The 15,794-nt window shown below is 56.5% G+C and overlaps 1 protein-coding gene across 1 annotated transcript; it reads right to left on the bottom strand.

The window, feature by feature from the left end:
- Positions 1–2,335: 2,335 nt before the first annotated feature.
- TUBB4A (tubulin beta 4A class IVa) lies at positions 2,336–6,838 on the bottom strand. The gene is made up of 4 exons (XM_034996837.1): positions 6,736–6,838; positions 6,100–6,208; positions 5,875–5,985; positions 2,336–3,425 (listed from the first exon to the last, which is right to left on the bottom strand). Exons 1-4 carry the CDS (start codon positions 6,790–6,792, stop codon positions 2,368–2,370), a joined length of 1,335 nt encoding a protein of 444 aa, XP_034852728.1. The 5' UTR covers positions 6,793–6,838; the 3' UTR covers positions 2,336–2,367.
- Between the last annotated feature and the right edge of the window lie 8,956 nt (positions 6,839–15,794).

Here is a 15,794-nt window from a genome sequence, read left to right as displayed (position 1 = left end):
GAATCAAGGCTGACTGCTAGCTTTGGGGTTTGAGCAACTGGATGGTGCCATTTATTGCAGAAGGGGATGTTTTGGGAGTAGAAGAGGGAGTTCTTTTGTGGCCATGTTAGGTTTGAGATGATAAAGAGAGCCAAGTTCACTGCCTCGTCCATTGTCTTTCTGCTCCACCACCCAGCACTGTGCTGTGCCCGCTGAGCTGTGGGTTGAGGGGGCTGGGTACCCAGGCTGTCATCCCTACACTTCTTCCTCCTGGCTGCGGTGGGACCCAGCCAGGGGGCTGGAAGGCCAGTCTGGTTCTGGTGGCTGAGCTTAGAGTGTGGTGGGAAGAGCTGACTGGCTCTCAGCATCTCTCCTCCTGGTTTGCCTGCCTTTGGTATCGCAGAAGTGAGAAAATTTAAAAAACAAAACAAAACAATTCCTAGACTTCGTTCCAGCTTTGGTTCTGGATGCAGATGAGGTTCTACCAACTAGAAATGCTCATAAGATTTGGAAGGCAGAGTGAGGCAGAACTCTCTCTCTGTGTGTACCTATTTCCAGCTTTGTGGGTGTTGGGAGGTGTGCTTGGATTCAGTAATTCTGGTGGCAGCCTCTTGATTCTCCACCTTTCTCACTGAGCAGAGGAAGCAGTTCCCTGGTGGCTGAACTCTGTGATGTTCCAGCCTATTCCAGCCTATTCCAGGGCTATTCAAAATGCGGTCTCATGGGCAGCAGCATCACCATCACCTGGGAGCTTGTTAAAAATGCAAAGTCTGGGGGCGCCTGGCTGGCTCAGTTGGTGGAGCATGCAACTCTTGATCTCGGGGTGTGGGTGTGAGCCCTGCGTTGGGTGTAGAGATTACTTAAAAATAAAATCTTAAAAAAAAAAAAAAAAGGCGGTCTTGGGCCCCACTCCTGCAAACCTACTAAACCAGGAACTCTGGTGGAAGCTGTGCTCTGGCCAAGTTTTCCTGGTGATTCTTTTTTTTTTTTTTTTTTTACTTTTTATTATTTTTTTAAAAACGTAAGCTCTATACCCAACCCAGGGCTCGAACTGATGACCCTGAGGCCAAGAGTCATGTGTTCTACCCACTGAGCCAGCCAGGTGCCCCTTCTTGGTGATTCTTTTGCACACTAAAGTTTAAAAAATACTGGCCTACAGCCCACTCTCTCAGTCCCTCCAGCAATGCGATAAGCCCCTAAATCCTTGTATTAAATCCTTTTCTGCTTAACATGCCTGCCACGGTCCTTGCTCTGAGCATTGGCTGATTAAGAGGAATCAGAGTTCTAGACTTAAATGTGTCAGAGCTTGAGCCCCAGCTCACCACTTAATAACCATGGGATTTTGGGCAAAAGACTCTTTGTGGCAAACTGCGATTTCCAGAGATGGTCACAGCCTTATCTCCCATCCCATATGCCCTTCTGGTATCTAGCCTCTCTACCCTCAAGAGGTGGAGTCTACGTCCCATCCCCTTGAACCTGGGTAGACCTTTGTGACCCTGTCGACTAGGAGTCCAGAGGGCAGTGTGTGACTTCTGAAGCTAGGTCAGAAAAATGCTGTGTATTCTGCCTTGCTCTCCTGGGATGGTTGCTCATGGGGAACCAGCCACCGTGCTGTGAGGATGCCCCAGCAGACTATGGAGGGGAAGTGATGCCCTCCTTCAGCCCGCCCCTTCTAAACAAATGGAGGCTCAGAGAGAGCAAGTGGCTTACTTCACATGGTTCGCTAGCTGTGTAGCCTGCTCTGTGGGACGCTGAAATCTCTGCCCCGCTCCCCACCAGCCCCAGATCAGATGCCCCTTCCCCACCCACTTCCATCCCATCCCGGGAGGCTCACTTGCTGACCCTCCCGCAGGGAGATGAAAAATGCACTGGGCAGAAACAGGGCAGGACGAGTTTATTGCAGGTGAAGCAGAGGAGAGGGGGGCGGGGAGGCTTGAGGGCACAGCGCCCTTGGCTCACATGCTCCCAGGCTGCAGCAGAGGGAGCCCTCCCCCACCTAAAGGAGGTTGGCAAGAGCTGAGGGGCGGGAGTGGGGGGGGGGGGGAAAGGGGAGGGGCGGCCAGAGGAGCCAGAGATAAGGCAGAGATAAGAGGGGAAGAAGGGCTCTTGGTGTCAAAGGTGAGGCCAGGTCAGAGGCGAGGGGAAGCTCAGCAGGAGGGGTCCACAGTAAACTAGGACTCCTAGGTCTGGGGGCACAGTGGGGTTCGTGGGGGAGGTCCGAGGTGAAGGAGAGAGGAGAGGTCGGGGTGAGGGAAGGCTCCTGGAGCTCAGGGTGAAGCGAGGCTCACGGGTCAAAGGTCAGCTGCCCTGCCCCCCCCCCCCCCACCCCGCCCCCCTCGAGCCGAAGCAGCGAGGTTCGTGGGGGCGGCGCTGGCCTGGCGGGCCGCCCTAGGCCACCTCCTCCTCCGCCTCCTCCTCGAACTCGCCCTCCTCGGCCGTGGCGTCCTGGTACTGCTGATACTCGGACACCAGGTCGTTCATGTTGCTCTCGGCCTCGGTGAACTCCATCTCGTCCATGCCCTCGCCCGTGTACCAGTGGAGGAAGGCCTTGCGCCGGAACATGGCCGTGAACTGCTCCGAGATGCGCTTGAACAGCTCCTGGATGGCCGTGCTGTTGCCGATGAAGGTGGCGGCCATCTTGAGCCCCCGGGGTGGGATGTCGCACACGGCCGTCTTGACGTTGTTGGGGATCCACTCGACGAAGTAGCTGCTGTTCTTGCTCTGCACGCTCAGCATCTGCTCGTCCACCTCCTTCATGGACATGCGGCCGCGGAAGACGGCGGCCACGGTCAGGTAGCGGCCGTGGCGCGGGTCGCAGGCGGCCATCATGTTCTTGGCGTCGAACATCTGCTGCGTGAGCTCGGGCACCGTGAGGGCCCGATACTGCTGGCTGCCGCGGCTGGTGAGCGGCGCGAAGCCGGGCATGAAGAAGTGCAGGCGCGGGAAGGGCACCATGTTCACGGCCAGCTTGCGCAGGTCGGCGTTCAGCTGGCCCGGGAAGCGCAGGCAGGTGGTGACGCCGCTCATGGTGGCCGACACCAGGTGGTTGAGGTCGCCGTACGTGGGCGTGGTCAGTTTCAGGGTGCGGAAGCAGATGTCGTACAGGGCCTCGTTGTCGATGCAGTACGTCTCGTCCGTGTTCTCCACCAGCTGGTGCACCGACAGGGTGGCGTTGTAGGGCTCCACCACCGTGTCCGACACCTTGGGCGACGGCACCACGCTGAAGGTGTTCATGATCCGGTCCGGGAACTCCTCGCGGATCTTGCTGATGAGCAGCGTGCCCATGCCCGAGCCCGTGCCCCCGCCCAGCGAGTGGGTCAGCTGGAAGCCCTGCAGGCAGTCACAGCTCTCGGCCTCCTTCCGGACCACATCCAGGACGGCGTCCACCAGCTCGGCGCCCTCCGTGTAATGGCCCTTGGCCCAGTTGTTGCCGGCTCCCGACTGGCCTGCGGACGGGAGGGGAGGGGAGGGGAGCGGAGGGAGGGGGCATGCCGGGCGGTTACGGGGAGGGCTCGCCCTCAACGCCACCCCGGCCATCCTAGCAGTTGAATAACGAAATTGTTATTTCATCAGTATCCTTGTCAGTCCTTCTCTCTGCTTCCGTATTTGCTTCTCTTCATCCAGCAGCCCAGAGGGATTCTGGTGAAACCGGAATCGATTCATGCCCCACTTTGGCTCAAAGCCATCCTGCTCTAGCTCAAAAACCAGCTCCATCTTTGGGTAAAAGCCCAAGTCCTCCCCTCAGCCTGCAAGGCCCTGCAGGACCTGCCACTTCCAACCCCCTGCCCTCACCTCCTCTCTCCCTGCTCTGGCTCACTCTGCTCCAGCCACAGGGTCCTCCTTGCTGTTGCTCCAATACACCTGGGCACAGTCCTGCCCCAGGGCCTTTGCGCATGCATTCCCTCGGCCTGAAATGCTCTTCCCGCAGATACCACGTGACTCTCTCACCGCCTCAAAGGCTTTGTCGCCCTCAGTGACACTCTCCCTGATCACGCTATATACAACTGCAACCGTTCCCATTTTTTATTCCTTTTCCTTGCTTATTATTTTTTCCCCCCAAACACTGACAAACCTATGCTGTCTTATTAATCATGTTCATTGTCTGCAATCTTACAGGGAAGTGTGAGAGCTCCAGGAGGACAAGGATTACTATTAGAATAGGGGCTGGTATTTTGACGAAAAGGTAACATTTCTCATCCCCTCCTCTGACTCCACCCTGGTCTGATTTCATCAACCCTGTCCTGGACTGGTTCCCACCCTCATCTCCATCCTATACCCCCAAAGTCGGTTCTCCTCCAAGCAGCCAGAGGGCGCCTGTGAGCACCTGAGTCAGGTCCTACCCGGCTAACCAAAACCCTCCAGGGCTCCCACCCCCTCAAGATACACGCCCAAGTCCTCCCTGCAGCCCACAGGGCCCTGAATAACCTGCCCCCACCCTGTCACCTCCCTGCACTCGCCTCCTCCCTCTCTCCCCCTTGCTCAATCTGCTCTGGCCACACAGACCTCCTTGCTGTTTCTCTGGCACACCAGGCCTGATGCCGCCCCAGGACCTTTGCACCTGCTGTTCATGGGATGCTGCCTGGGATGCCCTTCCCCCCAGGTATTCACACGGTTGACTCTTCCTTCAGGTCTCTGTGCCATGTCACCGCCTCAGAGAAAACAGGATGGCCAGGCACGCTGGCTCCTGACTCCACACTTTTACCACTGCCTCCCCCACCCTCTCTCCCAGGGGCCATAGAATCTCTTGGCCCCAATGGAGCCATCCATGGTCATCCTAGAATCCCTCACACCCTTTGGCCAACATTATTTAGTCCTTCCACAGCCAGACCCTGAGGACGTATTGTATGCCATACCCACGCAGGAGCATCATTATCTTGCTGAATCATCACTCAGACCAGAGAGGGGAAGTCGCTGTCCAAGGTCACACAGCTTGTCGTGTCAGTGCCTAGACTTCAGACTCCATAAACCTGCTCTGGGGAAGAGAGGTGCCCGGGGTGCTGGGGGAGAGGGTGGAGCTTGGGGTCTGAGGCCAGGTGGGCGTATGCAGCCAGCCTGACCTAGGAGGCACTGGGAAAGGTTTCAGAGAAAGATGTTCACAGAGTGTGCTTGCTCCTTGAACCTGAGTGCCGCAAATGTGTCTGTTGTCTTCATTTGCTGTTCCCTCTGTCTTGTACATCTTTCCTCTCTTCAGTGCCTCTTGGTCAGCCTGGGTCCTACTCATATTTTAGACTGCAGATATCGATGATGATGATGAAAACAACACATGCTTATTTACCTTTTGCTCTCTGTGAGGCATTGTTCTAAGTGCTTTACGCATATTAATGGCTTTAAGCCTCGATCCTGATGAGTAGGTCTTTTTATAACCCTTGTTTTAAAGATTTGGAGACTGGGGCACAGAGAGGTTAAAGAGCCCAGCTAAAGTCCTCCAGCTGACTCAGTCAGTGGCTGAGTTTTACTTATTTATCTTCTCTGTTGCCCATCTCCCTCCACCAGGAGGTTGGGTCCAGTGGGGTAGTGAGTTTCGTCTGCTTTGTCCATCTGGGGGTAAGAGTAGGACCTGGCATGCGGTAGGTGCTCAATAAGTTATTTGTGGAATGCATGAAATGGCAGAGCTGGTATTTTCACCCAGGCAGTCTGGCTCTGGTCCATACTGTTAAATTAAAATGCCACCTCCTCCAGGAAGCCTTCTCTACACCCTCCCCCATATCAGATGTCTGTCCTGGGCTCCCACAGTGGCCTGTGTGTCCCGCGTCACAGCCCTGACTGCCCTGTCCGCCTCCCCCACTGGGCCGTGGGTCCCTGTGATTACCATGGAGTCTCCCATGCTATGTGGAGACTTTTCACCAAGCATTTGGAAGTGAAGGAACAAGGGGGCTTCCCATGCTTAGAACTCACCAAACACAAAGTTGTCAGGCCGAAAGATCTGGCCGAAGGGGCCAGAGCGGACAGAGTCCATGGTGCCAGGCTCCAGGTCCACCAGCACGGCTCTGGGAACGTAATTTCCTCCTGCAGGGAAGCAGATGGAGGGCAGCTGGGGTGCGGGAGTGCCAGGAACCAGCATCCTGCTCCCTCCCGTCCTCCCCACCCCCATTTCTGCAGGTGCCCCACGCCCAGCCCTACCTGTGGCCTCATTGTAGTACACGTTGATTCTCTCCAGCTGCAGATCACTGTCCCCGTGGTATGTGCCCGTGGGGTCGATGCCATGCTCATCACTGATCACCTCCCAAAACTGGAGGGATGGTGGTGGTTAAGGGCAGAGGGAGGGGACACAGGAGGCCAGGCCTGTCCCTGCCTCTGCGCCCACGACCTCCCACCACCTCCCTAGCTGCTACCTGTCCCCCAGCAAGGTGAATGGGGGACCCAGAGGCATGGTGGGGAGGCAGGGATGAGGCAGCAAGAAGGGAGAGGTGGGGGCGGGGTGGAGCAGAGTCATCACCTCAGTCTAGTCTGCTGGTGTCAGCTCGCCTAGGCTGCAGCCGCGGGGAGGGGCAGGGTCTCTTTGTGCGTGTGGAGAGGACAGTGGGCCAGCTGTGAAGCCAGCTGTGGCCAGCGGACGGAAGGCTGGGCCCCACCCCCATCGCCCTCTTTGTTCCCAGCCTGGCCCTGCCCCTGCCCTCCTCCCCCAGCCGTCCCTGGGCTGCTGGCCTCCTTGGGGACCCCATCCCTCCGAAAGGCCCAAGGTAGGGGAAGCTCTGCGGAGCTGGTGGACCCGCTCCGCTCCTCTCGGCCGCCTCCGGCGCCCCATCCCCCGCGCACCTTGGCCCCGATCTGGTTGCCGCACTGGCCGGCCTGCAGGTGCACGATCTCCCGCATGGCGGTGGTGCTGATGGTGGACGCGGCGGCGGCGCTGATGCGGGAGCTGCAGCGGCGGCGGCGGCGGCGAAGCACGGGCCCTGCGCCCCCGGGGCGCCTCTATATGAGCGGGCGGGGCCCGCGTCACGGCCGGTCACCGGCCCGCTCCGCCCCCTGGTCCCGCCCCGGGACGGAGGGTGCGGGGGTGGAGAGATCTCCTCCCCCCCACCCCACCCCACCCCCCCAGCGGCCGGGAGACCTCCGGGGGCACGGGCTGGGGCACGCCAGAGCGCCGTGCACCCCACCGCGGGCCGTGGGGTGAGACCCCTCAAGCTCCACCATACCATCTCCTCCCTCCCACCGGCTCCCAGCCAGGCCTGGCGACCCGGGTCCTGCGGAGATTGGGCGGGGGAAGGGAGAGCGCCGGGTAAACAAGCAGCCGAGACAGCCGGCCTCCCCCCGCCCCTCCTCCCGCCCGGGGCGGCCCTGCCTCAGTTTCTCATCCGTGGCCTGCCTCCCCATTCCGTTTAGGTCTCGTTTGCCAGAACCCTTGCGTCAACCGAGAGGACTCCTAGTGGGCCCGTCTGGGGGCTCCGGAGTTGCGGTCTGTTTTGGGAGGGGGGCGGTCGGTCCCTGGAGGACTTGTCTTGAAGCTTAATGGTAAGGAACACCACGATTTTTCTTCCACGTTTAGCTGGAGATGTTTGTGGAGGCTGATGGAAGTTGTAGGGAACAGTGCGCTCCCCCTGGACACCTCTGTTGGGCTTTGGGTCCGTGGCAGGTGGGCTCGGCTCCAGCCTTGTCTGGGGTTGAACATCAAGGAGTAAGACTTATAGCTGGATTACACACGGAGTGGATGGGGAGCCCCTGGGGGCTCCTTTGCTCCCTCCCCTCCCCCCCCCCCATAGGCACCTCTCTGCTCCAGTGTTGTCATTCATTACAAGCCCTGGCCCTAGCTTTGCATTTCTTGTTAGCTATATGACCTTGCACAGGCCATTTTGTTTTTGGCTGAATTTCCTTATCTGCAAGATGGGGTGGTCAAGAATGCCCTCCTTCTAGGGCGCCTGGGTGGCTCAGTTGGTTGAGCGACTGCCTTCGGCTCAGGTCATGATCCCGGAGTCCCTGGATCGAGTCCCGCATCGGGCTCCCTGCTCGGCAGGGAGTCTGCTTCTCCCTCTGACCCTCCCCCCTCTCATGTGCTCTCTCTCATTCTCTCTCTCAAATAAATAAATAAAATCTTTAAAAAAAAAAAAAAAAAAAGAATGCCCTCCTTCTAGAGCTACTGCAAGGGTCCAAAGAGATGGCCCAGTTAACAATAAGCCGGCCCCAATTTTCTCTGCACAGAGTAAACAATGAATTGTAGCTGTTAGCATTACAGTCATTATCAGGGGCTGGATGAGACCTCCTGTGCTGACCCTCGAGGGAAGGGCAGCCCTCTTGGGGCCATCTTCTGACCTCTAGCTCTGCCATCCCAGGAAGCCTCCTCCTCTCCTCCTCTGCATGCCCCCTGGTTTCCAGCTATTGTGGGGTGGGGGTGGGATCAGTCGTGTTGGCTATGTGGCCGGGACCAAAACCAGTGGCTTCTGGTTTTGACCCAGTGGTTCTCAACAGGGGGTGATCCTGCCCTCCCAGGGGACACTGGGCAATGTCATGCCTGGAGAGGGTGTGTGTGCACGCTACTCGCATCTAGTGGGTGAATGTTGCCAAACATTGTGCAGTGCACAGGACGATCCCGCAGGGGCCCCAAGAATGATCTGGCACCAATGGCAGTAATGCTGAGGTCTGGGAAACCTTGTGCTGCCAAGTGGGAAAAAATTTAGACCCCCTAGCTCACACTAGATCCCAGAATAGATTTCTGATAGGTTAGACAGCTGTTATATGGTATAAACTAGGGTGACCCCCCAGGGTCCGTGAGTCCCTTCCTCTAACCGCCCCACTCAGACGTGTATTTAAATGTGTGCAGCATCCCAGGACCTCAGTGGGTCAGATGATTATGAAGGCAGTGTCTTTTGGTGGTGGTGGTGGGGGGGTCAGTGGGATTCTGTAACCCAGGGGATCTCAGCTGGGGCTGACGTGCCCCTCAGGGGACACTTCACAGTGTCTGGAGACATTTCTGTTTGTTACAAGCTGGGGAATGCTACTGGCAGCAAGTGGGTGGAGCCCAGGGATGCTGCTCAACACCCTACAAGGCAAAGAATTATCAAAACGCCAAATGTCAATAAGGCCAAAAGTAGAGAAACCCCGATTTAGACCTTTGAGGTTATGACCTAGTGTGTTGTTAATAATTGATCCCTGAGACATGGAGGTTCACTGGCCCATGTTAATATGTATCAAAAATTCATAAAGTCCATGTTGGCATAATTTCTGTTAACATATCAAGAGTCATTAAAAAAAAAAAACCCATACAAATGGAAGTGGCTCTGCTGGGAGGGGCTGATTTGGGGCTCAGTCCCAGAAAAATGGGGTTTCCTGTGTCACCCCACCAGAGCAGGGTTGATCTGGGTTATGGACTGAGCCCCAGAGAGCAGGGCTTCCTGGATTAGCCCACCTCAGAAGGGACAGTCTCTAGAGAGTACGGCCCTGTTGTGCCCTTGACCTCTCTCTGCATCAGGGCATCCCTTGGGTTCCCTGGTGGTCTTCGGGAGAGCAGAGGGAGGGCAAAGGGAGGAGAGAATGGAGAGCAAGGGTGGCCTCCTAGCACCTGGAGCTGCTGGGACCTGGCAATGCCAGAGAAGTAAAGAGGCCAGAGATGCAGAGAGCCTGCAGGGAGGAAGTGGGGAGGGGGTTGGGGTGGGCTGATGTCATCTGTCCCCCATGGCTGCCCCTCTGCGGTCTGGCCTCTCCTGGGCTTCCTTCCCTGGAGGTAAAAGTCAGGTGTACCATGGCCTCCAGGCAAACAGACCCTCCCTGGTAGCATGGTATCACCTACCACCCAGAAAGCTATCAAGACTCCCTGTGGGAATCCGGAGACCAGATTATATGGGCGGTGCCAGGAGTCCCAAGATCCGGATGTAGCCCTTGAATAGAGCCAGGGACAAGAAAACGGGCTGGATGGTGGGCCGTTAAGAACCAGGTTTTTTGGGGCGCCTGGGTGGCTCAGTCGTTAAGCATCTGCCTTCGGCTCAGGTCATGATCCCAGGGTCCTGGGATTGAGCCCCCATCGGGCTCCCTGCTCAGCGGGAAGCCTGCTTCTCCCTCTCCCACTCCCCCTGCTTGTGTTCCCTCTCTCGCTGTGTCTCTCTCTGTCAAATAAGTAAATAAAATCTTTAAAAAAAAAAAAAAAAAGAACCAGGTTTTTTGTCTCCACGTGCCGGCCTGCCGATAGAGCTGGGGGGCAGGCAGCCCGCATCTGGAAGCCCCAGGAGTGGGTATGCAGAGGGACTCCACCCTGGGGCTGCATTTTTGCACCCACCTGCCTGTCTGACCCTGGGCAGCCATGGTGTGAGGCAGGGCGTTCTATCTTGCCAGTTTTTTTTTTTTTTTTTTAAAGATTTTATTTATTTATTTGAGACAGAGAGAATGAGAGACAGAGAGCATGAGAGGGAGGAGGGTCAGAGGGAGAAGCAGACTCCCTGCTGAGCAGGGAGCCCGATGCGGGACTCGATCCCGGGACTCCAGGATCATGACCTGAGCCGAAGGCAGTCGCTTAACCAACTGAGCCACCCAGGCACCCTATCTTGCCAGTTTTGTATGGAAATGGATTTCTGCATCCAAAGAGGCTATTGGCTCTGGCCCCCTGAAGCCATCACCGTAAGAGAGCTATGCTATTAACTACACTCGAGTGTTGGGAGAAATAGAGGGTTTCCCATGCGGTCAGGTGAGACCCTACCAGGAGGCTCATGCTGTGGCCGGGTACTCCCACCTCTTGTCCGTGTGGCATCTCCAATTGAACCAGGTTGGCCTCATCAGGGAGCCCTCAAAGAGCAGGGATAGGGCTCCCGATATTGAAATGGAAAACAGAAAACAAAAATCCCATTTTAAAACGCCAGGTTAATTTACTTCCTTGGAATGAGCAGGAAGAACAGGGAAGTGGCTGTTGGGCATTTCAGGGAGAAATCAGGCATCAGCACTTGGGGAATATTCACGAGGTGAAGAATTCCCTGAGACCTAGAACTTTCTGTGCACTAAATCGACCACCCTTTCTGAGGTCTGCAAAACCTGGGAAAGGCCTGCCTTCTAGTTGTGTGTGATCTGTCCACCATGTGGGGCCCACATTGCCACCCTGTCTGTGAGCCTCGAGGCATTGCCGGCATGCACCCCAACCCCCGATCCACCTCGGGGCGGGGGGGATGGAGTCCGTTTTGTCTATTATTAATGATAATAGTGATGTTTCAACCAGATCTTGTTCGAAGTGCTTTGAGTGTGTCAGCTCGTTTATGTTTGAGCTCAAGAAACCACAACCCTAGGAGGCAGGTGCTGTCTGCGTGCCCATTTTACAGATGCGGAAATGGAGGTCCTAGGAGGTTGAGTATCTCACACACAGTGGAGGCTGGGAATAAAGTCCATACATTCCAGCTCCAGAGCCCCTGATGGTTTATCTCGACAGCGGTAGTTACTTTGTTACTTGGTCTTTAAAAAAAGAAAAAAGAAGAAGGGCTGGCAGTTGAATGCGGTTGTGCTGTCTTTCAGGAGGAAAATGTTGCCGGTGTGACCAGTAGCTGGTGTGAGCCATGTGACTGTGACGTGCTCCTTGGCCTGGCCTCTCTCTATGCCATTGTGTCTGCCCACCACGTTGCCCGGGTGTTCTGGGCGGACTCTGATGTGTGCGATCTGATGCCACCACCCAAGTCTGTGCTTGCTTTGTCCTCTGGGCCCGTGGGTCACTGACTCCTTTCCAGAGGCTCCCTTAGACCTCCACCTCCACGGGGTCTGGTTTCCCTCCCCCCTGCCCTGGCAGAGCCCAGCCCCGGGCATGAACCCAGCCTGGCACGGGCCCTCTCCAGCTGCAGAGAGGGGGTAGACGGAGAGTTCTGGAAGTTGCTGTTCCAGGACAGGGATGCTGAATGAGCCTTAAGAGGAGATAGGCCCTCCCCATTCTTGCCCGCCCAACTCCAGGGGCGCACACAAGCTCTATGGAGGCCTGGTACTGCTGACACTGAGCATGTGGGAGGGGGTGGGGGGACAACGGGGCATTCTCTGGCCTTGCCTGGCGTGTGGCCAGCCTCCCACTAACACTCGCCACCAGATACACCATGGAGTCCATCCCCACGGAGGCGCGCTCAGAACAGAAGGATTTTCTGGGAGATGGGTGGGGGAGGGCTGACACTGGCTGACATCAGATGGGGCTGGGGTGTGGTGGGGCTGCCTCCTGGGTTCCTCTCGTTGCCCACCCACTTGCCTGGCATCGAGGACATCTTCGGAGTGCCTGGTGCAGGCGTCATTGGTGATGTAGCTGCTCTTTTGGTTGGAGGAAGCCGGGTCGGGCAGGAAGTGGGGCCTTAAGTGGCCCGTGGGTCATGCTGCCAAATGTGAAGGTGCCCAGATGCCCGGAGACCGTGGCCACGTGGGTGCTGCTGGTGAGCTCAGATGCAGGTCCTGGACCCAGGGCATCTCTCCCCGGCTGATCTGTGAGCCACACTGGAGTGGGGAGGGCTCAACACCACGGAGCAGGGGTGCCACAGGCGTGGGAAGTCCCCAACCCTTTGTCTCAGACAGACTGCATGTCCCACTTCATGTGGAAAGGAGGGGTGTCTCCCTATTCAGACACGGGCAGGGGTTCCGTATCCAAAAGGGGCCGGACTTCCTGCTACACCTGGAAAAATGTACAGACTTCCTCCCATATGCCTGAAAATGGTGGGGCTTCCCTTTTCACCAGGATAAAGAGGCAGGATGTTCTCTCTATGTTTGAAAGAGGGAGATTTCCCAACTCCCCAGGGAAGGGGCAGTACTGAATTCTGCTTTATGACTATGGGGGTGGGCTTCCCTGTCTACGGGGGGAAAGGGGCTGAGCCTCCTCTTGTTCCATGCTTAATGCAAAGGGTGAGCCTTACCTTCTCTTCAAGGAAAGTTCTATGTCATGGAGCAGCGAGATTTCCCATTTCATTAGGAAAAGATTGGGTACCTCCTCCTGGCTCTGGCCTATGCTTTGTCAGAAGAAGGGGTGCAGTTTGCATGTCACCCCCGCACGGGGTGAAAGTGGACAGCCCCTTACCATGAAGAGGGAGATTAAGCAACCCATGATGATGAATGCTGAGTCCTTGAGGACGTAATGGGCCACCCCGGGGGGCATCTGACAGTGGTGTCATTGCAAGGAGTCCTGGATGTAGGGTACTGATAAATTGCTCTCGCTCAGCACACTGGGGATGCTGACTGACAGGGGAGGGGAAGACCCCACTTATGGGCAGGTGGCCTGAGGCCTACTCTCCTTAGGCCTTCTGGTTAGTCTGTCCTTCCTGCATCTCCACAGCCTGGATGTGGTGGGAGGGCGGGGACGGCTGTGTAGGGAAGATGGTCTGGACAGAAGGCCGGAGGAGGACAGAGCCCAAGGGACTCATGCATGGGAGGGGGTCCTGTGCATGCGGTGGGTCGGGGGTTAGAATAATGAGGTGGGCAGGCTCACTTTCTGTATGTGTTTGCATCCCGACGTATGTGTGTATGTGTGTATGATGTGTGTGTGTGTTTTTAAGATTTTATTTATTTATTTGACAGAGAGAGACACAGTGAGAGAGGGAACACAAGCAGGGAGAGTGGAAGAGGGAGAAGCAGTCCTCCCGCGGAGCAGGGAGCCCGATGCAGGGCTCAATCCCAGGACCCTGGGATCATGACCTGAGCTGAAGGCAGGCACTGGTGTGAATGCTGTGTGTGAGCAGGGTCTGGGGTCCCTCACCTGACACCACATCCTGAAGTCAGGCAGGGCAAGGGGTCCTGTCTGAGGCTCTCTGTCAGGCCCACCCACCTTAGAGACCTACCCCAGGCCTGCCACCCTGTCCTCCTGTTGCCCACTGAAGTCTGGGGGGACTAGGTAGTTGGAACCCAGCCTCCCACGGCCCCGCCAGCTCCCTTCCTGGGTTGAGGGAAAAGCTCATGTCCCAGCCTGCCCTCCCCTTCCCAGTGAGGGGGCTTTGGTCACCAGCTCTACCCACTGGGCAGATGCAAGCCTCACGTCTAGACCCCAGGCAAACTCAGGCCATAGAGACACATCCACACACAGAGTCTAACCTACACAATTACACAGTACAACGACACAGTCTGACCCAGACTCAGAGATTCAGATATACACAGGCAGACACACAATGCAACAACGTACCCACAACACACATAGGCCCGTATAGACCCAGCCACACACCAAGCTACACAAATGCCATCAGATCCACCCCAACCCAGCTGCATAGTCAGGTGCCTATAAACGAAGTGCAATTGCAGGAGTCCCCCATACTGGAGACACCTCTCCAAGCCAATGCAACACACGGCACGACAACACAATCACACAACACACAACACAGAGACCCACATACATACCACAGAGTCGGATACACACAGATAAGCTCTACACTCAGACCTCAGGAGAGACAGAGCCCGATGTAGAAATGGACCAGATGTACACGTGTGTGTGACACGCATGCCTGAACACACGTACACGGAATCACACACTCACATGGATATAAGCACAATGCAGGCCGACCTCAGACACACAGACAGACCCAGAGACTCACATACAACCTTCTCACAAACACACCCAGAGGTACACAATACAGACCCCCCCCCGACACACAGACAGACTCAGAGATACCGCTCAAAAAGACAGACAGCAAAGAAAATCATATGAGAGACTGAAAGAAAAGGTTGAAGGGAGAAAATAAAGTCACACACAAAAAGAAAAAGACACACAGCCAGATGCTGTTCTGGGCACACAGACCCAGGGAGACAGGCAAACATCCCAAAGTCACGCTTGCGGAGAATCCCTTTCTCCCCCATTCACACAGACACAAATTGACCCAGACATCCCCAAAATACACTGACGAGCACACAGGTGTGAAGACACGTGCCCCAAGGACACACACAAGGGCAGCCAGCAAGCCCCCAGTCTAGCGACCCCTTGGACAAAGACAGGCAGATGGGGCGCCTGGGTGGCTCAGTCGTTAAGCGTCTGCCTTCAGCTCTGGTCATGATCTCAGGGTCCTGGGATCGAGCCCCACATCGAGCCCCGCATCGAGCCCCGCATCGGGCTCCCTGCTCAGCGGGAGGCCTGCTTCTCCCTCTCCCACTCCCCCTGCTTGTGTTCCCTCTCTCACTGTGTTTCTTTCTGTCAAATAAATAAATAAAATCTTAAAAAAAAAAAAAAGGCAGATAGACCCTTCCACAGACCTTTGGGTGTTGGCACTGCGGGGGCTCAAGGCTGGTGGGGAGGGGCTCACCCAGCAGCAGACACAACATTCCAAAGCCACCAGCTTTGGTCCAGGTGTGCTGTCCAGGTGTGCAGCCAGGTGGGGCGGGAGTCTCCTGCGAATGTCCCCAGGCCACAGGCACTGGCACCAGATCACCATCTGGGGCAAGGCCAAGATCGTGTGTGGTAAATTTATGGACTGTGGGGGCGACAGGGTGGGCGCACCCACCGGACTGGGGTTAGAATTCATGAGCTGGATGGGGCCTGGACAGTGAGGACCACTGTGGGCAGGGCAGTTAGACCAGGGATGGGGAAGTTAGGAGGCGCAGGGTTCTTGAAAGGTGGAACCCAGGAAATGCCAGAGGATTTTAGATGGGAAATAAAAGGGCAGAGCCTGGGGAGAGGGTGGTGCTGGACTGAGGGAGGTAATAAAGTAGGAGGGGCAGGAGAGTGGGCAGGGCCTGCCTAGGAGGCTGATGGCTGGGAAACGCGCCGAATCTAAAGAGAATGACAGGGAAGTGGGCAGGACTGAAGGTGGGTAGGACCTGCGAGTCTGAGAGCTGGGGAAGTGGGCGGGGCCTGAGAATGACAGCGAACTGGGCGGGATTGGGAGGCTGATGGGGGCGAAGTGGGCGGAGCCTAGGGAGATGACAGAGTAGTAGGCGGGACTTGGGGAGTGGGCAAGACCTGGAAGGGGGAA

The sequence above is a fragment of the Mirounga leonina genome, unplaced genomic scaffold (assembly GCF_011800145.1).
Source record: "Mirounga leonina isolate KUSES-001 unplaced genomic scaffold, KU_Mleo_1.0 Mir_94, whole genome shotgun sequence".
In the NCBI taxonomy this organism is placed as follows: domain Eukaryota; kingdom Metazoa; phylum Chordata; class Mammalia; order Carnivora; family Phocidae; genus Mirounga; species Mirounga leonina.
Note: the sequence above shows the minus strand (reverse complement) of the source record. Positions and strands in the feature narration are given on the sequence as shown.